The 24361-nt window shown below is 33.0% G+C and overlaps 1 protein-coding gene across 3 annotated transcripts; it reads left to right on the top strand.

Annotated features, from left to right (window-relative positions):
* Positions 1-231: 231 nt before the first annotated feature.
* TRM17 (GPI-anchored adhesin-like protein, putative (DUF3741)) lies at positions 232-6424 on the top strand. Of its 3 annotated transcripts, none has more exons than XM_039041675.2 (7): positions 232-522; positions 874-1336; positions 1428-1576; positions 2213-2292; positions 2447-4216; positions 4907-5054; positions 5497-6424. In XM_039041675.2, the coding sequence occupies exons 3-7, from the start codon at positions 1435-1437 to the stop codon at positions 6207-6209; spliced, it is 2853 nt and encodes a 950-aa protein (XP_038897603.1). In that variant the 5' UTR covers positions 232-522; positions 874-1336; positions 1428-1434; the 3' UTR covers positions 6210-6424. The 3 variants fall into 3 exon arrangements, with proteins under 3 accessions (XP_038897603.1, XP_038897602.1, XP_038897604.1); XM_039041674.2 differs by having other exon boundaries at positions 235-549; XM_039041676.2 differs by having other exon boundaries at positions 365-639.
* Positions 6425-24361: the final 17937 nt, after the last annotated feature.

The following is a 24361-nucleotide window of genomic DNA, read 5'->3' as shown; positions in this document are numbered from 1 at the left end:
AAAATTGTCTATATAAGTACATGGATTTAATAATTAAAAAAAATCTAAACGTGTACAAATAATTTTAAGAATAAATTTATAGATTAACCATTACTATTTTCTTGCAAAAAGATTTGGAAATTTTTATTTTTGAAGAAAAGATTTGGAAGCCCTATATATGGACAGAATATTACAATATAAAGACAAAATTCGCAAAATTTAATAAATAAAAACCTTTCTCAACGCCAAATTACCAAATACCAATACACGGTTTCATTCGTAATCGAAAATTTTAATTAAATTACAGTTTATAAAATGTTTTGAAATCCGACGGCGAGTCGGTGGAGAGAGAGGAAAAATACAACTTATACCCTCCCGCACGAGTACGCTATTCTTCTTCTTCATCTCTCTTACTCGCTTACAGATCCCGGCCAACTTTCCGGCGACATTTCCGGTCACTCCTCCGCCTTCCGACCTCACTCCTTTTCAAACTCTCTCAATCATACGCTTGGTGGGAATGCTTCTCTCATTGTCAGAATGTTGGTTGGTTCTTTACTCCGCCGCTACTGTGTAATTTCTTCTGCATTTTTCTGTTTCCCTTTCGATCTCTCGTTTTCCGAAGCTCTTCTCCTTTTCAGCTGTTTTCGAATCTCTTCTGATGTAATTTCAGCTTTTCCTTTTTCTTTGGTATTTTTTTTTTTGAAACTAGATTCTCTTTTTCTATCTTTACACTTGTTCCTTTTTAGTTTCCGGAGTAAATTTTGGTTTTGAATTGACTTACTGCTAATTGCGAGTTAGCTTTGTTGTTTAATCTTTGGATTATCGGATAGTGATTGCTGGGTTTTGCTGCTTTCTTTCTGTTGATGTCATTCTGCTGTTTTGCTGTTTTTTTAGGGGGAATTCTCGATCCAGGTGCTTCTTATACTCTGATTTTGAACGTCAAGTTGAATTTTGGGTTCTTTGAAACCTCGACCAGTGAGCTCCATCCCCCTGAGAACTCAGCAGCGTTAAATTAAGTGTGTAATTTGAAAGTTTCTTGGGTTATCGAGCTGTGACGTAAGAATTGATGTGATGCTTCGTGTGAACATGCAGAATTATCTGTCTGCATTGCTCAGTCCTTTGTTCTGTGTCGATTGAATGAATGGTTTCTTCCCCTCTTTGAATAATCTTCGACTTCTCCCGCCCTCTCTTCTCTCTTCTCTTTTCTCTCTTCTTATCTCTTTGTGTTCATATGGTCATTGGCTTCTTCCTTCTTGAAACTCGGGATCTTACCTTCCAAATTTGGCGCTCTCTTTGTCTCTCTCTCTCTCTCTCTCTCTCTATCTCGAGGTTGAAGCCTGAAACCAGAAACTTTAAGGTACGAAACTACCCTGTTTATGGGTTCTGTTCTTTTTGAAGAAATTAGTTGATGTTATCTTGTTGATTTAGCTGGAATCCTATTTTTACAGTGATCAAATGAAGGAGATTCAAAGAAGAAAAGTCCGTAATAATACGGAGAAACCTTTCCCTGGATGCTTGGGAAGAATGGTAAACTTGTTTGACTTGAGTGCAGGCGTTAGTAGGAACAAGCTTCTGACGGATAAACCGCATCGTGATGGTGACTACCTCCTTTATTTTCTAATTGTTTTCGAAATTGATACAATTTCTTCCTTGAAGGTTTGACAGTCTGCTACTAGTGTGAGGTGCTAATGCGAATTTATTGGTCAACGGATGAATTTTGTTCTCAAATCTTGGTTTTCTGTGCACACGCGTGAATGTTAAACTTGATTGCCTTTTCAAATGATGATTGCTCGTGATTTTGGTTGCCCCATATGTTTTTTCTAACTTCCAGACTTTGAAGCTTAACTGGTGGGGAATATGCACTGTTTATGGCTTTTCCCAATTTGTAGATCCAGAACGCATGATATCAAATTGGCCCCTTAAAAAAACCTACTTTGCTCTTGGTCACGTTTAACTAATGCATCACACTTTACAGAACTATCTTGCCTGGACAAAAGTAGAGAAGAAAAATAAAACAAAAATTAAGCATAAGATACGATTAAATAAAAATTGTTCTGATCAGCGGTTGGTAAGTTTGTAGTAGAATTCTTCTTCTTCTTCTTTTTTTCTTCCTGCATTTTTCTAATGTTTAAAGCTCCTCCTTATGATGCCATTAGATTAACCAGTGTGCTTTTTTGTCAGTTGTGTTTGTTAATGTGCCAATAATTGTTGATATTGACATGCTTTTTTGCAGTTTCTTTACTCCCAAGAAGCCATTCAGATGCAGCTATTATGTCGAGTCCCTCCCGTGATAGTCAGATAGAGGATGGACTGGTAAATTGTTAGCAGGCTTTGTTAACAGTACAGTGATGCATATTGTTTGAAGCATGAAAAATCTATGCATTACATGCCCATTTTCTACCCTATGTTAAAATTTTGTTTTCCTTTTTTAGTTGTGTAAAATGTTTGGTTTATTACTGTATTGCAGGGGCATTCAATTGGGAAGGCAAATCGAACACCCATGAAGATGCTCATAGACCAGGAAATGTCGAAAGATGCAGAGTCTAAGATTGCTCCCCCAAATGTTGTTGCAAAGTTAATGGGTCTAGATACTCTGCCCGAGCAGGTTGGTTCAGCTGCTAATAAAACACCTTCAAGAGGTTCCCAGTCTACAGCTAAAGAATCTAGGTTAGCACTAGAATGTACGGAACTAGTTGATCACCATTTGGAGAAGGGAGCTCTGTGTCAAATTCATCAAAGCTCTGTAGACGTTTATGGAATATGGCAGCAATGTTTGAAAACAAATAATGATAGAGAAAAGTTGCACTATGGAAGTTTTGATAAAAGTATTGATGAAAAAAAAATGGCTCTTGTTCGTCAGAAATTCACTGAAGCAAAACGTCTAGCAACAGATGAGAAACTTAGGCAATCAAAAGAATTCCAAGATGCCTTAGAAGTTCTCAGCTCCAATAAAGAGTTGTTTGTCAAATTTTTGCAAGAACCCAATTCCTTATTTTCTCAGCATAGTTTTCAACTTTGTTCACTCCCTACATCTCCTGAGAAGAAGTGTATCACAATCCTTAGGCCCTCAAAGTTAGTTGGTAGTGAAAACATTTCTGAGGCAGGGAAAAGATGTGAGAAACAGATGAAAAAACCAGCTCAGGTCTGCCATTCGACTGCTTGTGACAAGTCCGGTAATGTGCGTACTTTGCCAAACCAGAAATTTGATGAATATGTTCAACCCACACGAATAGTGGTATTGAAGCCTAACATTGGTAAGAATCATGGTGTTAAACCTTTGGTAACTCAACAACCTTGCTCATCACCTAATAAAAGCTCCGGAAACTTTTATGAGGAAGTTGAGGACGTTGAGGTGCCAGAATCAAGGGAAGCAACTGAGATATCTGAACAATTGAGTGAAGATCAAATGGGGCATCGAAGGGATGAAACTTTGATCTCTTCTCTCTTTTCCAATGGTTATACTGGTGATGAGAGTTCATTTTACAAGTCAGACAATGAGTATGCTGGTGGGGTTCTCAGTGATTTAGAATTAATGTCACCATCTTCCAGGCATTCTTGGGACTATGTTAACAAATTTGATAGCCCTTATTCTATTTCTTCCATTAGCCGTATTTCATGTTCTCCAGAGTCATCAGTTTGCCGAGAAGCCAAAAAGCGCCTCTCAGAAAGATGGTCATTGATGGCATTAAATGCCAATTCTCAAGAACCAAGGCATATAAGGAGGAGCTCTAGTACCTTGGGTGAGATGCTCTCTTTATCTGATCAAAAAAAGCCCATCGAACCTATTGATCAGAGAACCAATGAGGAAGAAGAGCGGGGGGAGTTTGCATCCTGCTTAAGTACTGACTTCAGTAAGGAAGACATTAGAAACTCTCCTAGAAGTCTCCAGAGGTCAAAGTCTGCTCCCGTGTCTCCTTTGATGTCTACTACAGCAGATGTTACCACAGAGAAAGCCAGTCCGACAAAAGTTAAATTATCATTTAAAGGAAAAATTTCTAGCTTATTTTTCTCCAGGAATAAGAAACTCACCAAAGAAAAACGTAATGCATCTCAATGCAAAGAGGAATTGGATACTTCTGTTGTAGAAACACTTGGTGCTTCTCTACCTCCTGGCAGGGTTGGTGATGCGTCTTGTGTGAACAATAGTCGACTTGAAGAATGCTCATCTTCTGCTCTGTGTGAATCATCAGGCACATCTCCGGATTTAACCAGCAAATTGGGGGTGGTCTCTCTTGAGGTAATTTATCTTCATATAGAGGATTTGCATTTGACTCCATTCAGTAATTACTTCCGCTTAAGTATCATATAAGGCAGGGTTATGTTTATCTGATCGCCACTAACATTTGTAAGCAACTGTGTTTAGTTTCATAAATTGTGTTTACTAACAATTTATCTGGTCTTTCTTCCTGAGCTTGCCTACCTACTTAGCTACCATGTACCAGGACATTATTCTAATCGTTCAGAATAGTTGGCTGAAGTATGTTATAGGCTTCTGGTACAATTAAGTGGTTAATAATTCAGAGCCATTTAGGAATTCCTGAATGTTTGTTATCTTGTGAACTGGAATTCGATGAATTTTGATTAAATATTTGCAACAAGAACAGATATGGAAGTGGTGTTCTGTTATGCTTTTGTTGAGAAAAGAAATATGGTGTCTGAATTTCTGATTGTTACTGTTCTGTATGGAGTTAAGAAATCGAAGTTTTCAAATTGAAAGTCCGATAATTGCTGGCATCTAATTGTTCCAGCCTCTAGTAGGCAGTCAGTTTTTGTTACTCTCGGAAACACTGTAGCACCAAGTAGTCTAGTTCTTCATGCGTGTTGAATAGAGAAGCTTAATCATTATTGCTGGTTGTTGCTTCCAGTAGTGTGCATAATAATGTCTCTTTATTCAGTTAACTTACATAGCTAAATTTAAATTTTGCAGGCAGGGTTGCCTTTCTCTAGACATTTGATGCCTGGAAATGCCAGTGAGAACCCGGACCATCCAAGTCCATGCTCTGTTTTAGAACCACCATTCGATGACGATGACATCATGCATGTGTCTTTCAGCCATATAAAGCCAAACTCCAGAGGTACTCATACTCTTTTTAACTATCTGTGACTTAGCATGTTTGGATTGATTAGAGAAAAAAATGTTTTTCACAAAAGTCATTTTGAGTGGTTGCCAAATACTTCAATTTTTTAACAAAATGGCTTATTTTTAAAATTAAACACTTGAAAAGTTAAACTAAACACTCTTAATTCAGTTTCAAAGATTCATCTCAAAATGATTAATTAGTTTCAAATTTGTCCTTTCCGCTGGACTATGGGTAACTTCAGTGCGGTTGAGCATTAGTGAAAAGTTTGTGTAATTTGATTGATGGTGGAACTTTCACAGAAAAAGAAAGTTCAGGCGAAATGTACCCTATGATTTATGGACTAAAGTTATTGTTTGATTTTGACCTATAACCTATTGTGGTACTGTCTAGAGTAATCCACATTCCAAATGCTATTTCTTGATTGCCTATTTTCCAGGAATTCATGTACCTACGAAGTCCAGCTTAATTGACAAATCACCTCCCATAGAATCCATTTCTCGAACTTTGACATGGGAAGATACATATTCGGAGAACACCGAACCGTATTTGTTTAAACCCTCATTAGCATGTGAAGATAGAGAAGAAGAGGAACAAAAGTGGCTCGGCCTTGTCCGTAGTCTGTTCTCGGCAGCTGGCCTCAATGACAGCGTGCAGCTCAACTCATTCCTCTCAAGATGGCATTCCCTCGAAAACCCATTGGATCCATCACTGAGAAACAACTTTGCCAACCTTAGCGATAAAGAACCAGAACAGGAGGCGAAAAGAAGGCAATCAAGATCAAACTGGAAACTCATCTTTGACAGCGTCAGTGCAGTCTTGGTCGAAATCACAGGCTTTCGATCAGAAATGAGCATGATGGTGCTATCATCCAACTGGGTTCATGCTGATGCTCCGTCCCAACCTTTGATCGATGTTGTGTGGGACCAATTGAAGGATTGGCTGTCGGGCGAAACCCAATGTGTTGGTTGTGAGATTGGGGACAGTAACAGCCTGGTGGTGGAGAGGGTAGTTAGGAAGGAGGTTGTAGGGAAGGGCTGGATTCAGCAATTACAAGAAGAAATGGATGATTTAGGGAAGGAAATAGAAGGGAAATTGTTGGAAGAACTTGTGGAAGAGACACTGCTTGATTTGACAGGTTCCTGCCCATGATCAACCTACCTTTCTTTTTTATTCTTATTATTATATATTATACTTTTCTTTCATATACAGCTTCAAATAATTTGTGCCATTTTTATTTGTGTGCATTTTGCCATCCCTCTCTACCTACTCCTTTTCTTCTGTACATTTTGGACTGCACAGTTTGTTTCTATCTAATAAGATTATAAATATATGCCAGCAATAGAATCATTTTCACTCGAACAAAACTTAGGTGTATACACTCACATCTTCTAAATATTCTTGAATTTTCTTTATTATGTGATTGAGATAGATTGGAGGATGATGAGTACGGTCCAGGATTTATTCTGAGTGTTGCTCTTTTCTTTCTTTTCCTACTATTTATTCTTTTTAGTTCTCATTTCTCTCTCTTCTTACTTGATCTTGGCATTAAATAGTTAGCATTAATTATTAGTTCTTTTATTCTCATTCTTATATCAACCTTTGTGTTCATGTTGTCTTTGGTTTTTACTATCACATAGTTTCTAGGACTTGGTAGATGTGGTATGTTAGAGATGCAAACAAGTCCCACATTTGAAGGGAAGATCCAAAACGTTGTCATATACAAGTAAAAAGACCACATCTTTGTTAATACAAAAATAACTACATACACGTTTTAGGCTTAGTTGGAATGATATCATATCATTGTAGAAATATAAGGAGTGTTTGGCGCATCAATTTCATAAGTCGATGTTAAATAACTCATTTTCAATAGTGTTTATTATTGAAGTTTGTATGTTTATTGAATAACTCTATATTCTTCTCTCTCTTGCACATTTATCGAGAATCTTTATCTTACAACTCTGTATCTCAAATATAGATTTCTTAACTTTAACATATTAACTCGGAGACTTCCTAACTCAACTTAGTACTTCAACACTCTATAGAGAGATTTGTTCTCATCCTACCTAATTATAGGTGGTAAATTGGGTACAAGCACATGGTGGTAGTTCATGTGCTTGTTTAGTTAGGATGTGAAGTTTTGGTGTTGTAGGAGGCAAATCCATATGCATACACCAAGGGGCGTATAGAGATACAAAAAGTGAACAAAAAACAGATGGGAAAAAAATAAGAGAAGTTGGAACTTGGAATGAAAATGGTAGCAAAGCAACGTGACAGGCAAGGTGAGCCCAATTCATTAATGCATTTGGTAACAATATCTGTAGCTACACACATGTGCTGTCTCCATTGCACTTTAATGCCGACTGCCTCTTCTGTCTCACCTTATTGTATATACTCCAATACTTTAATTATATGTATGTACTTTTTTAGCACCTAATCCCTATGCCTCATCTAACTCTTTCGTTTTTGGTCCATTGTTTTTCAATTTTAAGTGTATAAATATTATTTTTGTAACGCCCTCAAGTCAGGATTAGGATCAGGTTTCAAAATTTGTATTCGGCACTTGATGGTGTCGGTCTCTTTCAACCTGGCTATATCATCCTTACTTATTTTGTATAGTTCTAAAATTGAAAGTTATGTTCATAAACCAACACGAGTTCTTTCATAATGTTTTGTCTTTACTCACATATATCCTATGAAGATCCCAAAAGATCACCCAACATAGGATTGCTCAAAGCTAAGCGCTTAGCTTCAAAGTTCCTATAATTGAGCGACCAAAAAGAAAGGTGATCTTGTTGGTGCAAGTAGCAAATCCCAATTCTTTTAATCTTTACCTAACTATATTTTTATGTCCTTTCACTCATGTACCTGGTTAAACTTGAGTGGTTACAATTTTCGCTCATAAATTTCTATGTTTTATATCGCCGTCTTATTAATATTCTAAAAGAATTAAGTCAGTTCTGAAAATTGAAAAAAGAAAAGTTCAAATTCAACTAGAATATTGAGTGTTTCTATTTTAAAAGGTTGGAATCATATTGGAAAATGGGGAGAAATAATTGGAAATTAAATTTTATACTCTTAATTTAGCTAGTGCTAATTAATTAACTATATATTGTCGACTAATTAATCAACCACTTCAATATGTAAATGATTGCATTAAATTGTAAAACTAAATTAAGCATGTACTTTAGTAAAATATTATAGATTTATTCTATTAAGTATATTAATCCTTCAATTAAATTATTAACTATCCAAAATAAATAGTAAAGAAAAAAAAACTCACTCTTGAATATCCTGTCCATTAGAATGACAATGCTGGAAAAACAACAAAATCTCATACCCATTACCATAAATTTATACCAAAACAAGGGTATCATACATCCTTATCTATTTCCATCCATAATTTCCTTGTACTGAACATCCCTAGAGGGAAATATATATCTATATGACTATGAAATCACTTTACTATTCTCAATCTGAGTTGATATAATCAAGTAGCTGTGGAATATGAGAGGCGAAAATCGAGAAGGTAAAATTAGGTCTCGTTTGATTATCATCTTTTTAATTGTTTTTTAAAAAAATTAAACTTATAAACATTATTTTTTTTTTTTTTTTTTTAATTTGGTCGATATACAAATAATCAAATTGAATAGTTTAAGTTGCTGAACTTGGTCCTACTAGTCTAGGTATTAGTAACAAATTTTTAATTAATTTGATTAAAATTCAAATATTTATTTAAGAAGGTAAAATTATGATTGAGAAATTGAGAGTGGTAAGCATAAATTTCAAAAACATAAAATTAAAAACGAAATCGTTAGAAAATGTAGGGTTACAAGTTAACTTGAGTTTTATGAATAAAACTCCCATGCAGACTGGTTTTCCAGCTCCTAAAAATTATATATGTGACTCATTCTGGTGGTGCCACGTGGCAAACCATTTTCTTTTTTTTTTTTTACTTCTTTTTACCATTTCGATTTCCTTTGTTTTCTCTTCATTTTTTTCTCTTTAATCAATATAATATTGATTTTGATTTTATATATTTTTTCACTTTTAAATCTAAATTTCTAATCTCCAAGTTTAAAATAGAAGAGGAGAAAAACGTACCACAGTTTCTTAAATTTTATTTTTTTTAATATAATTTTTATTCGACATCCTTTTCTTATTTCTCATCTATGTTACAAGTTTATTCTCAACTGATTAATTGATCAATTGAATATTAATAATATCTATATCTTTTAAATTAAAACCACATAAATTATTAATTCATTTGATTCAGAAGAAGAATGAGGTCTATGTTGAAATGTTAATCCAACCACGTAGAGAAATTCCAAGTTCATTCGATGAATTTTTTGAGGCCAGTGACAGATTTTGAAACGAAGATTTGAAGGGTGCAAAAGAATAATTTTGCTATTTATTTCATTTTTTATTTTTCACAATTTCTAAAGGATTCTTCCAAATATGATATTTTTAATTATATTGTAAACGCCATAAGATGTAAAATAAGTAACAAAATATATCAATGATATGAATATAATATTGATTATGAAATTTTCATCAACTTTAAGTTATGGAATATATTTCTCGTCTTATTATTTTTAATTTTTAATAGATTAATTGAAAATAACGATACCGTGTAGGTGAAAAAAGAACAAAAAGAAAAAGGAGAAAAGAAACCCATAAAAAAGGAGAGGGAAACGGTTAATAGTTAAATTAAAAAGGAAGAAGAAAGCAAAAAGTTGGTTTGCCATGTGGCACCACTAGAATGCGCCACGTACGTGGTTGGTAGGATGGGTTTAGACCAATCTGCAGGTAAGTTTTACTCTTGAGTTTTAATTTTAAAAAAGATTTCTAGTTGAACTTAGGTCACGTTTTCACTCGAATAATCAAAATTGATCCAATTGTAATAAGTCTCATTCATGTATCAATTATATGGATCTCAATTACAAAAGAGATGGGTTTTGAACTCATTTATACTAGATAGTATGTGATCGTAATTTGATGTCCATAGGATCCGTTAACATTAACACCGGTATTGAAATAAAGCATGTGTGATTACTATAATGTCCTCGAGATATAATTAAAAAATTACCAAACAATTCACATAATTGTTTCATCTCCATTCTTCGCAGTTTCAAACTTTCTAACATTCAACTGTCTTGCACTTTTAGGTGTCTTCCTCTTGCTCTTCTTTGCTCAAATGCTCTTTGTTCGTTGTTTGTTTAATATTTGGTAGGTTTTTTTTTTATTATCTATTTGATTGTTCTTTTCATTTGCTTCATTTGATTATTGCTTTATGGGTCAATTATTGTTCATGAGTCGATTGCTTTGGGTTAGGGGTTTTCTATTTATGTTGTTTCCTATTTATCGAATGATAGGGGTCTTCAGTTTACCATGTTGGGAATGATTAGTCAATTAGTCATTTGTTGGAATGACTTGTCATAAAACTATTTCTAAATGTATTTTGATATTTAATTTAAATTTGAAAACGATTTTCTGCATTTAATTCAGATATGAAACGTTTTTCTATTTAATTTAAATATGAAACGTTTTTGTATTTAATTAAGATCTAAAATGTTTTCTATATTTAATTTAGAAAAATGTTTTTGTTGGATTCTTATAAAAAGAAAAAATGGTTGTTTTAGTTTTTAAGGGTGAGATATGAGTTTGGCATGATATTTTTCTCTATTAAAAATGATTTAATTTTGAGCAAAGTTTTCACTCGATTCCAATCATTCTTCAACGAGTGCACAAAACTAAAACTTATAGTGGTCCATAACCCTTTATTTGAATGGTCTATTGCGATAGATTTGACGGTCCATAGCCCTTCATTGGGTGGTTCTAGTACGGATTTGATGAACAAAACTAAAACTTTTAAAAATTCCATAGCCCTTCCTTTGAATGGTCCTGGTATGGACTTGATGGATAATTGTAAAATCTTCATTTTTGAGTGGTTTGTTTTTGATAGACTTGATGAAGTTGTTCCTGGTATGGACTAGATGTGAAGTCTTCATAGCTTAATTTTTTATTGGTCTATTGTGATAGTTTTGATGAAGCAATTAACGTGATTGTGAAGGTGTGCCCACCTTCTATGAAAAAGTTTAAGGGTCTTTTCTAGAGCTTTCACGCTGACCCAAGGTTTTATGTACATGACCTTAAATAGCATGCTTTTATCGTGAAGTCGATGGAAATTTAAGGAGTGAAATGTGTTGTAGGGGTCTCAACCATAATTATTGAAAGTTCAACCGATAACTCACTCTCTTTAATCAAGTTGTTGCCCTACTTCACCATTCTCCTATATTTGCTCAGATAAATTATTTATTATTTTTTAATTGCCAGTCATTCATGGAGAATTGTTCAGAATGACAAGTCAATTAGTCATTTGCTAGAATGACTTTCATAAAATTAGCCAAAGATTTCTAAATATATTTTCATATTTAATTTAAATTTAGAAACGATTTTTTTGTATTTAATTTAGATATGAAATATTTTTCTATTTAATTTAGATAAGAAACATTTTTGTATTTAATTAAGATCTAAAACATTTTCTACATTTAATTTATAAAAACGCTTTTGTTGGATTCTTATAAAAAGAAAAAATGGTCGTTTTAGTCCTAGGGTGAGATTTGAGATTGACATGATATTTTTCTCTATTAAAAATGATTTAATTCTGAGCAAGAAGGGTATTGTGTTAACCTTGGGGAGCAACCAACTTTCGGCGATTTAGCCGATTTTGCTTTTAAGGTCGTGGATCTTCTACGACACAACAATGATTGAGATCTGAAATTGACGACGACTAACATATCTTATGTGGCATGTTGTTCATTGTACACACATTTGAAATTGTAGATGATTTTTAGGGGTAACTGATGTTGCATGCCATTAGACATCATTCGTTTTCGTGGTTCCTTGTACAATGAACAACATGCCACATAAGATATTGCAGATGATTTTTAGGGGTAACTAACATAACTGATGTTGCATGCCATTGTACACACATCTGAAACTGATTTTCTAAGAACACAACCTGCTGCTTTACTATTCAATCCAATTCTATTCAAAAGTCAGGATTGTAATAACTTGGTTCCTTTATTTTACCAAGGTGGAAATGAGTTAGGGATTGATATAGAATCAACAAACAAAGAATACGAAAAATATAATAGTAGAGAATCGACATACAGATTTACGTGGTTCACTAACACTATATTAGTTACGTTCATGGGGTAGAGGGGTAACAATTTTATTAGAGAGAATCTTACATAGTACAAAACAATGACACCTCTAAGGTTAGAGAGTTATATAGTGTACTTCTCTAAACCCTAGCGAGACTCGTACAAGGTTTATATAGTGTATTTCTCTAAACCCTAGCAAGACCTCACACGTGGTCGTTTGAACCACCATATAACATATTCAAGGCATTCCAATAGGGCATATTTTGGACCGATTTTGAAATGGTTAAAATCAATTTTGTCATGTTCAAAATTATTCTAAAACAGCTTTTAATCATTCAAAACTAACTTTGATAATATGAAAATTGCATTTAAAAGTGTAAAACTAACTAATAAATTGATTTGAGTGATTAAATGTGTGTTTAAGGATGATTAAAAACATGATAAAAGTGATTTTAACAATGGTAAAATTACTTTCAAACATGCAATTGAACTTTATTACTCTCACTTTTGTAGTTTCAATTTAGTTTATGTACTTTCTTTTAAATTTCAATTCTATTTTTATTTCTTCATCTCATGTTCAATTGTAATATTTAGAGCTATTTTTAAATATAAGAAAAATGACTAATCTTATTTATAAATATAACAAAATGTCACTGTTTATCAATATCTACCACTAAATACTAATAGGTAATAACATTTTACTACATTTGAAAATATTTTCAATATTTTTACCATTTAAAATGGTTATCCTATTTTTTTATCATTTATTTTATAGTTTGCAAAAATTCTATTTAGCTTTAATATGACAAAACGTTAACTTTCACTGATATCTTGAAAATTTTGTTTTTCCTTGGTAAAAGTGTTGTGGAAATTTTCTTATCTTCATTTTTTTAATGAGCTAGAGTTTCTTCTTTCATATTCAAATATGTGAATGTCCCAAACGATAAAAAGCATAGTATGTGAAAAGTAATTTGGGTCAATTTCATAATTTGGTTTGCTTTTATTGATATTGTTAATCATTATTATTCTAGACTAATCACATAGATTAGTATATAGAAATTGTGTCAAATACTCAAAGAGTTAGATAAAATTTTATGTTCATAAAATCAATTTAAAAAAGAGCTTAGAAATAAAGCTTTGGTTTTTTCCCTAGACATATAACAAAAATTTTCGAACTAAAACTCCATTTGGTAATCATTTTTTTTTTTTAAAAAAAATTAAGTCTACGGAGAGTACATCCACCTCCAAATTTCTTCCTTTGTAATATATTTTCCACCAATAGTTTAAAAAACAAGCCAAAATTTGAGAACTAAAAAAAGTAGCTTGAAAAAAGTTATTTTTGTTTTTGGAATTTTACTAAGAATTTAACTGTTGTACTTAAGAAAGATGCAAATCATAGTAAGAAATGTGCATGATATAAGCTTAATTTTTAAAAACAAAAACAAAAAAATAAAGTGGTTACCAAACAATGCCCAAATTATTGTAATATAATTAAGGTCAGATTAACCATACACATATAGGTTTGGTGACGCATCCAAAAGGTATTTTATAGAAAGTGGAATAGGTGTTGAATTCTATTTACTAAGTTACACATGCATATTTGGAATTTTTTGTACAGACAGCCTTTTTTAGGAGACCCAAATGAAAAATGACTACCTGTAGAAAAAATAATGGAAAGTAACCTTCTGCTGATGTCATCCACGTGTGATTTTACCGCTTCGCCCCTGAGATGCACCTTGCACGCCTAGGCCTACCAAGGAACTTGATCCTCCATTGCCTGTCACTCGATCCTCGATTACTCGTCACACGATCCTCGATGCATGATCACTCGATACCCAGATGCATGGTCACTCGATATGTGTGCAATCGACACGTGTATACTCGATCATATCCACGTCATACTCGATACTTGATTAACTTAGACTCGATCATTTTGAACTACATACGCCCGTCGAAGGACCTGCTCTATAGTTAATGCTCATATACGAACATACACAAATTGGGAAATTTTCTGATAATTCTCATTATTTTTTCAAATCAATTTCTTGAAATGTGAAGTACTTTTTTTTATTAACTAAGAACAAACAGAACTAAAACACAAAAGAGAAAATCAGGCTCATTTTTCCTCCAAAAAATCCATTTCACAAAACCTGTTTTTCTTGGTAGTGATCAAGTTATAAAGCTATTCATATCATTTCACTTTATTGTCTCACACCTCAAGTAAGTAAATGTACTAGTTTTGTTCTCATTTTTTGCTCACGTATTTTTAGAGATGTCCACAGAGCGGAGTAGGGTCGGGGATGTCATTCTCCATCCCTGTCCCCTCTCCCCATTTCATTCCTCATCCCCGTGAAATTTCCCACAGGGATCGGGGTAGGGATTCCCCGCGAGGAATTCGTGAGGATCGGGTTCTCCGGAGGAAATTTTTCCTCGTTACATTTTTTTTGTAAAAACCTAATTAATTTAAATTACTAATGTGAACAAATTTTAATTAAATAATAACTTTCTCACTTAATTGTTTATTATGGTTAGTTTTACATGAAAAATTGAATTTACAGATAAATTACTCAAATTTAGCCTAAAAAAGCTAATTAATTCTTTTTAGTAGAAAGAAATAAATATAAATCAAATTATTCACGAATATAATCTAAATTTAAATATTCATTATCTTTCCCAATAAACAATCAAATTTGAAATTTAAATGTAATATTTATATAATAATAATAATAACAACATAACATTAGATAACTATACTAAATAAATATGCAGAAACTAATCGGGGCGGGGATGGGGAATTTTTTTTCCCCACTCCCTCCCCCATTCCCTACCTCGTTTGGGCGGGGCCCATCCCCGTGGAAAAATTGTACATCTCTACGTATTTTACTTTTTTGACGTTATGCGAGACATACAAATGTAGCAAAGAGATCGAGTGAGTGTGAGTTTGTGAGTGTGCATTGAGACATGCAAGTAGCTCCCAATTGAGCGAGGATGAGGGGAGAGAAGTCTATGAAACAGTAAGTATCGAGTTAAGAATACCGAGTATCAGGGGACGAGTATCGAGTATCGAGTAGTGAAAAGCGAGTAGTGAGGATCGAGTATAGCAAGTATTTAACATTAACCAATTTTCCTAATTTCTCACTTTGTGTATTGTTTTTCTTTAAACGCTCGCTTAGTATTCTCTATCCGATCGGTTAATATTCTCTCAATGATCAAGAAATGAACAAAATGGAGGGAGACCCTATCGTTCTAAAGTATTTGTAGAGACGCGCGTTCACCAAATAGTTTGAAGGCTTTTTTAAAATTGTGGGTAATTTTGAAATTTCGCATGAGCAAAAGATCAGTGGTAGAAAAAGTTTTAGGAAGAGGTTATAGGTAGAAAAGTTTTTAGGTTCCGGGTCATTTCGGGTCATTGGTAGAAAAGTAAGTATTTTTGAAATTTTTTAAAGTTTAAGGTTATTTTTTATACCAAATACAAAGTTTAGGAGTATTTTATATAATTTAACCATTTATTTTGTTGGCATCTTCGATCTCTAAGGTATCTCTTATCTGGTTTAGCTAAAATAATCACTCGTTTTGGTATGTGTTTATTTGTATTCTTTAAAATCTTGACTTTTAAATGGGTTTGAATTATTTAAATTATTGTTTTGTTTATGAGAATAATTGGAAAAATGAACTTGTATCGGGAGAGATATTGGTGGACACTTAACTACAAAAAAATACCTCAATCTGTTAATAATCTCAAAATGAAAGTTGATGGCCTTATTTATAGGCTACAAGCTGAAGTTTACAGCACATGGTAACCCTAACCAAGGATAAAAAAATCGCGATATATCACCAAAATATCTACAATAACAAAGCACGATAAAAAAAAAATCGCGATATATCCCCAAAATATTCGCAATAACAAAACCCGAAAAATCGCGATATATCACCAAGTTTCAGATCAGTGAATAAAATAAACCGAAACGGAAGAAGAGACGTTTCTTGCTCGGTGCCTAAAGCGCACTATGCTCCCCTTCAACAAATGAGAGTTTTCGGTGGAATCGGTGAACCACGCGAGCGGGTTAGATGCGTGGGACAGAGGGCTTGTAGTACCTGCTATAGCAGCTATGCAGTGGAAGGGAAGGAGCCTAAATCGACCCCCTTCTTTCTTTTTTTTTTTTTCAAAGAAAAAAAAAACGGTACAAAGAGATTAGACTCTCGGATGAGACTAAGCAGCCACCGACCGTTCCGACGCGCTCCTGACCTATCTTGATTAAGACCGAAAACCTATCAAAAAAATATCCGCACTAACAAAGCTCTCTCACCTACGTAGTAATCAATTCAATCCTTCTCACATCTTCTCCCCTCTTCTTTTTCCATAGACCAACCACTTCACTCTTTTCTTTTCTTTTTTTTTAAGGAAAAAAACCGCTTCACTTACCTTGATCCTACATTATTTTTGCTTTATTATTGTTTTTTTATATTTATAATTAAATATTCATGCATTTATCATCTTCACTCTTTAATTACTTTCATCTCTCTATATTTTTTTTTTACTTTTTTTATTTAATTTAATTAATTTATTCTAATTATATTATTTATAATAAAAAAAACGGATAGTTTATGATTAGTTTAATTATTTTCTTAATAGAAAAATAAATAGTTTTAACTTTTTTTAAAAAAAATTATATTTCTCCTCGTCTCTCAATCTCATGACACTATCTATTTTCTATTTTTTTTAAATATAAATTTAGAATTCTAATAATTAATATCAAAATCTTAAAAGCTTTTTCTTTGTTATTATTAAATGTTACATTTGTTTGTATAAAGAATCAATCTAATTCTTGTTGATCCATTAATATCCATTGCAATTATATTTTTCAAATCCAATAATCACTTGCGGTACTCAGTATTATCTATTTTTCATTAGCAATCATTATTGATTTATATGTTTAAAATCCTAGTTTATTACTTAAATAAATTTGTTTTAAAGTTTCACAAAAAAATTCACAATATTTCTATAAATTCTTGTGATATTCATGATTTTTATCCAAATATTCATTGATATATCCATAAATTTGAGCTACCGATATTTATATGGATATCGATATTTTCATCTTGAGTGTTACTAATTTATGGGTAACTAAAGAATTACAAGTTAAAGTTTAAAATCGACATTAAACATAGTGTTATTAAAGGCAAGTCCAAAATTGTTGTAGTGTTAAAATGAATAAAATATTTTTACCAAGGGGTAAAAAGTAAAAATAATAGAAAATATCCTAATTAAAGAACCCAACAAGATTCATACAAGAATATCCTAATTGAAACAAGAATTCCAAGAAACAAACAAGAATCTCAAAAGATATTACATCAAATCCACCCTCCTAAGAATAAACTCATCCTCAAGTACTGTGCAGCTAGCTAGAATACTGTTGAATGTCGGACTAATCCACAATGAAGTGGGAAGATCTACTCGATAAGCATTGAGGTCGAATTTCTCTAGAATTGCAAATGGACACAGACGTTTGTTGGCTAATTTGAATTTAGGAAGGTGAACCATCAATAAGTCACCCACTTGAAAATCCAATGACATAATTTTCTTATTTTCTGTTGCAACTTTATACTGAAGGTTGGCTTATCCTCCAAATGTTGTGTGAACTCGATATGAAAGTTGTTGCACTCAGCCAGCCAAAAGCCTTAGAATTGAGATCAACAGAAAAAGGGTAATCAAATAAATCCATAGTTAAACGAGGTAAGTGAATGTTAGCTCTCGGAAACAGTTAATTTTATGTCTCTAATCTTACTTGCTTATTAAGTTCAATGTGTCTTAATGTCTATTTTTATAGGAACTTGAGGCCATTCAGGATTAATTTGGAGCTATAGGAAGTGATATCAGACACTTAACACTTCAAAGGACGCAAAAAGATGAAATTATCCCAAGAGTCTAACGCAACGACGCTCACACGACGCATTTTCCAAAAGGCACAATATTAGTACAGCGTCGCGGTGCTTCCCTGTGGTGTTGTAGAGGTACATGGTTGCATGACAAGGCAAAGGTCGCGCGTGTGTGCATGCGAGGCATTCCAAGCGGTCGCTGCGGCAGTGTGCTACTTCCAGAGGAATTTTAGGGCATGATGCTGCTGCGCCATCACGATTTTTATAAATTGTCTCTTCATTTTCTTTAGGTTTTCATGTTGGAATTCAAGGAGACCAAGGAGTTCTCTCAATTTTCTCCTTTTATCTTCATATTTCTAGCATTTTAGCTAAGAATTTTTATATTATTTTAGGTTGTCATGGATTGGATGCTCCCTCTCTATATCTTGTCTATGGATTATGGAGGTAAGTAGATTTTTCTAGTTTTTAGGAGCAAGAACCTTTGTAATTTTGTGAGAATTTCTTTTGATTGAACCTAATGCACTTGTTTTATGTTCTTCTGAATCTTGTTCGTATTTAGATGTATGTTTGTGTGTGAATTGACGCACCTATCATGAATGTATGTCTTAGTTATAGATTTTTAGCTTGTGTCCTTCTTGTTCGTCTAGCTAGAATCACCTAAGTAGCAAAGATTTAATATATATACTAAGGAATAGAGCCTATCCATAAACCTTAAAGTGCATGTTAGACTTAGGTTCAAAGATAAATTCAATTGATTAATCACGCAATGGAAGCCTTAATCGTAATGCAAATGGTTTAGTTCTACGTGGAAGCTATCAAACTCAATAGAATGAAGCATTTAGTTTAATTAAGCTCTAGACTTTAATTAATAATTAAGGTGCTTACTTGGTTTACCCCGACGATTCGGTTGCCTGTAGTGTCGATGAGTTTGGTTGCCCCAAGTAAGTTATTGTACATGCATGAATCAAGTGTATATTTAATTAAGAGAAATCAATGATCGAAATTACTTATGAATCTCTCTTGCTCTCATAACTAGATTTTCCAATCTTAGGTTACATTTATCCGTTACTTTTATTTTCATGCAATCTATCACTTCATCCATATCAAACTCCCATTTATCACAATAACTAAAGATTAGCTTAACAAAACTTATTAAAGAACCAAACAAGATTCATACAAGAATATCCTAATTGAAACAAGAATTCCTAAGAAACAAACAAGAATCCAAAAGATATTATATCAGATATGATCAAATTTATGATAAATGTAAATTATAAAAAATTACCCTTGAACTTTGTATTTTGTATTACAAATACCTCAAACTTGCATAAGTTTTAAAAATATCTTTGAATTTTCAAAAAGAGTTCAAAAATATCCTCATAGTTGGTTTGAATGGAAACTATTAGTGTTTTGTTTCAAAAAGACCCCTGAGCCTTCAAAATTATAAGAAATACCCTTAAACTTTAAAAAAAAAAATGTCTTTTATGTTAGTATATGAACAGAAGTCGTTAATACCCCGTTGCAAAAATAACTCTAAACTCAAAAAAAAAAAAAAAAAAAAAAAAAACAAGTTTAAAGAAATTCCTACCATTAGTATAGTGATCAATTTGTTTTAGCCAAATACAAATACATACATATATATATATATATTTAGTTGTTAACACACATTCAACTGCTATCTTACAACCTAGTTAAATTATAAATCCTAATTTTCTTTAGTGTTTCCATTATTCTTTTTCTTATTATTATAGTCTATATACTTCAACTAAAGTGGTGATTTTATTTATTTATTTTATAAATAAATGCTAAACAATTAACTAAAAGGGGAATATGAGGGTATCGAAGAAGAGCGAGGAGAAAAAAGAGGGAAAATATATAAGTAGGAGGGTATTGATGGATTTTATTTAATATATACTAACATGAGTATGTTTTTTTAATTCAAGAGTATTTTTAAAACTTTTAAAAGTTTATGAGTATTTTTTATTTCCATCCATTTTTTTTAGTTTTCAAAAATAGAAAAATAAGGAAAACTATTTACACAAAATAGTAAAATTTTAATCTTTTTTTATAGAGGCTGATAGAGATCGATAGACTTAAGAAACGAAAATCCATAGAAGAGTGGAAGTAGGTGCAAGAGAAAAGCCCTAGCTTTTTGTATATATTATAGTGAATATCACAACAACAATATATAGAAAAGCTGGGAGAAAAAACTCTTGCTAAACTCACACACACCAAATCATACCTCAGGAATAAAAGGAATAAAAAATAGTTGAAAAGAGGCCCTTATAATATGGCTTACAAGAAACAAAATATTGAAAAATAGGCACAACTCAGTGGGCTTCCTTAACACCCCTACAAATTGATGGCGACAGTAGCAATAATGGTGAGTTTGCCCTTCAAGCAATGAAAAGTAGTAGTTAACAATGGTTTGGTAAGAGCATAGGCTATTTGTTCAATAGTAGGAAGGTGTCAAATTAAAAGCTTCTGTTTAAAAACCAAATCTCGAAAAACACCATATCCCGAGAAGAGTTGAAGATGGTGCAAGATCGAATCCTCTTACCTTACTTCGAATGGAAGCTTAGCTCACCTCACTTGTTTTCTTTACTGCATAAGTGCACAAACGAAGTCAACGGATTTTCTTCTAACTAGCGGTTGAGAGTAAGCAAGCTACCTTTGTTCAATAGCTTTGTGGTTGATATCAAGTTCAACATATTTAGTCTTCAAGTGTAACACTGGTTTTACACTTAATTGAACTACACTAAGTTTGTCACACCACGAAGTAGGAGGATGAGATAAATCAATACAAAATTCAGTCAAAAGAGAACGAATCCATACCATTTCGGTGGCCACAAGAGCAAAACGCCTCTATTCTGCTTTTGTGCTTGAACGAGATATAATAGATTATTTCTTAGATCCCTTAGTGATCAAATTTTCACCAAAATAAACACAAAACCCCAATGTTGATTTTTTGTCATCAGGGTCTGGTGCCTAGTCGACATCAACAAAGCTAAACAAGTTGAGTTCATTAGGAGCCTTAAACAACAAACCAAGAGATAAAGCCCCTTCAAATATTGTATTATACATTTAACCAATTGTTAGTGAAGATTAGTTAGAGAATGCATAAATTGGCATGCCTTATTTACACTATAAGATATTTCAGGACGTGTAAGGTTAGGATACTGCAATGCACCAACAATGTTATGATACATATGAGGATCATGAAATTTTTCTCCTTGATAAGCAGAGAGAATAGCACCATTGACCATAGGAGTGGCAATTGGTTTTTCCCCAACCATTTTTTTGCGATTTAAAAGATCTAAAATGTACTTAGATTGAGATAGAAACATACCTCTATGTGAAAAATATGCTGATGTAAATTTTATGATGACTCACCTTTGCAGCCTTTATTTTACCCTTTTACTTTGCTATAAATAAAATTAGATAAGGCTTCTAGAAGCAGTTGATTACAATTTGTTAGAAGGGAATTCGAGACATTCGGTCGATTTTGCATTTGGGTGAGCTGAGTATAAATCTCCTTTTCTACCTCAGCTCTGTACATCATCATTTTGAGGGATTTTGCATATTTGATGAATGAAAATAATCTTCCTTTCTGATTTGAAAGTGGATGTACATCATGTCAAACCACCATAACTATCAGTGTTAATTCTTCTTCTCTACTTTTCATCTCACACTTATTATTTTACTTTGTCCTTGTCCATTTGATTCAATAGATGCCTCAATGCCAAGAAAATAGTTAAGGCAACCAAGATATTTTAGAGCAAAGTTAGATGCAAAGATTTAACCAAATCATCCAAAATATGAGAAAAGTTGCTCATTACAGTCATGTCATCAACATAGATTAGAACATAACAAGTAGTGGAGTTAACACGGATCAACAAATAAGTGTCAACTTGAAAAGTTCGAAACCCAAGTTGGTGTAAACAAACACTTAATCGTTCATATCAAGCTCGAGGGGCTTGTTTTAAACCATATAAAGCTTTTTTTTAGATTGCATATGAGAGGTTGAGAACTCTGAACTTTAAACCCTGGAGGTTTTTCTATGTAAACCAAATCTTGAAGAAATCCATGGAGAAAAGCATTATTGACATCAAGTTGATGAATAAACCAACCCTTTATAAGAGCAAGAGTTAATAGAATACGAATAATCATAGGCTTAACAACTGGGTTAAATGTCTCAGTATATCAATATTAGGAGTTTGATGAAATCCCTTGGCAACTAACCGAGCCTTGTATTTAGAGATAGATCAAGTAGAGTTCCTTTTAATTTTAGACACCCATTTACAACTGTTAATCTTTTTATCATCGAGCTTAGGAACTACCACCGATGTTTTATATTTAAGTAAGGCGTTATACTCATCTTCCATGGTTTTTTTCCAGTAAGGATATTCAAGAGTTTCTTTAACGTTACATGGTTTATTTTGAGTATAATCAACATGATAAGCTTTGGGTTTAAAAATACCACATTTACCTCTAGTCCTCATCGAATGTCTATTAATAATGAGAACAATAGTAGGGGGAACAAAAACATCTATATCCATATGGTACAATCAAGATGACCTTGTTGGGAATGTCCTAGAACTCGCAGTTCGTGTTAAACATTCTATTTTATCAATAATAATGATTTGTTGATTTTGCATCTTATTATGAAAATCCAATAAACGCATCCTCGTCTATAGTCTGAATGTTGTAACTTCATGTAATGACATAAACAAGATCAAGTTGACAGTATATAGCCTAAATGGTTTGATAAGTATATGGATGAAATTGGGTATCTCATCCTGGTAACATTATTGGATGCAGCCCACTCTATAGTTGTTACAATAAGTTGTAAGGTGCTACAAATGATGTGATCCACAAACCGTTCATGTTGAGACATGAGAGTGAGGGCATCCTATGCAATGAGTTTGCATATAGACTGGACCACGAAAATAGTCACTTTTTTTTATAACAATCGTTTACTGTTAAAACTGACTATTTCATTTAGTATATAACCTAGGTTAACTCGATCTTAATTCTAAGCTAGCTATGAACTCTTGTTTGTTTGGGATTATTCTTTGATCTGCAAACGGTGAGAGTAGTCCAACAGCACTGCTCAATAAGCTTACCATTTTGGGGATAAGACCGGATGAATAGTTGGGGACATAGCTTTGCAAGATGGAATTCACTCCGACCCTATTTAAAGTTAGCAGATAAGTTGTTCTCTTAAGTACTGATTCCAAGTATTAAACAATCGGGGTCCTGCCTTCTCTTAATAGAGAAAGGATTTGATTCATAGGGATTATGAATCAGAATTTTTCATTAGAGGATCAGTAAGGACTTAAAGAACAAGATGTATTCATAGGGGTAAAACAATATATTTGACCTAGTTGTGATTATGAACAACCTATGAGGGATCGACTTACTAATTATGGTTATTAAATGGACATAATACATCTACAGTGAGCGGAGTTCAACTATGGACTATAGTGGAGTGTCCCATTAGTTAACGAATGGGGGTTAGATCGGACTAATGAGTTTAGTCGATTAATCTCGAATCGTTGGAGCCCATGATCTGTATATCCGCGAGGTCCCCTTACTAGCTCATAAATGAATAAGCTTTAGAGTAGCTTGAGAAATTAATTTGAAACGTTCAAATTAAACAGAAAAAGAGAATATATATTTAAATATGATTTAAATATATGAAGATGATTATTGTGCAAAAATTACCTTAATATTTTATATTAAATTAATTTATGAAATTAATATTAGAAAATAATTTTTCAATCAAAATGGTTTTGAAATCATTTTGTGTTTTAAAAGAAAAATGAAAATCGGATTATGCATGTTGCACAAAATGGAAAATGTACTTTTTCCATTATCTTCATCTTCATGCTCACACAAAAGCCATTAACTTCTCTTCATTAATTCTCCAAGCATGAGCTGCAAGTCATGCACTTCACTTCTTTGCATGTTCATCTGCAATATATAAAGAAGTTTGGAGTCATTTGGGAAGAACTAATGCAGAAATTTTGAGAGAAAAATCTCTGTGAGAAGAAATCGTTCTTCTTATCCGGCTGCTATGTGTTCTTCATTGTTCTTCACCTTTCAAGCTATTCTTGAGACCCAAAACTTCTTCTAAAGCTCCAAGAGGATAGTAGGGAAGACTTTGAGTGGTTCATGGTGATATCTGGTGAAAACTGCTGTTGTACATTTGGATTATTGGAGAGTTCTTCAAATGTATGATTTTAAAACCTTCTT

Source organism: Benincasa hispida, chromosome 9 (genome assembly GCF_027475165.1).
Source record: "Benincasa hispida cultivar pf3 chromosome 9, pf3_genome.v1.1, whole genome shotgun sequence".
NCBI classification, from domain to species: domain Eukaryota; kingdom Viridiplantae; phylum Streptophyta; class Magnoliopsida; order Cucurbitales; family Cucurbitaceae; genus Benincasa; species Benincasa hispida.
This window is presented reverse-complemented; position numbering and strand designations above follow the sequence as displayed.

What these genes read in the sequence shown, in the direction of transcription:
- TRM17 (XM_039041675.2), top strand. Translation starts at nt 1,435, where the DNA reads ATGAAGGAGATTCAAAGAAGAAAAGTCCGTAATAATACGGAGAAACCT. An exon ending in GGATAAACCGCATCGTGATG is followed by an intron (nt 1,577 to 2,212) that starts GTGACTACCTCC and finishes GCTTTTTTGCAG; the next exon opens with TTTCTTTACTCCCAAGAAGC. An exon ending in TGGGGGTGGTCTCTCTTGAG is followed by an intron (nt 4,217 to 4,906) that starts GTAATTTATCTT and finishes TAAATTTTGCAG; the next exon opens with GCAGGGTTGCCTTTCTCTAG.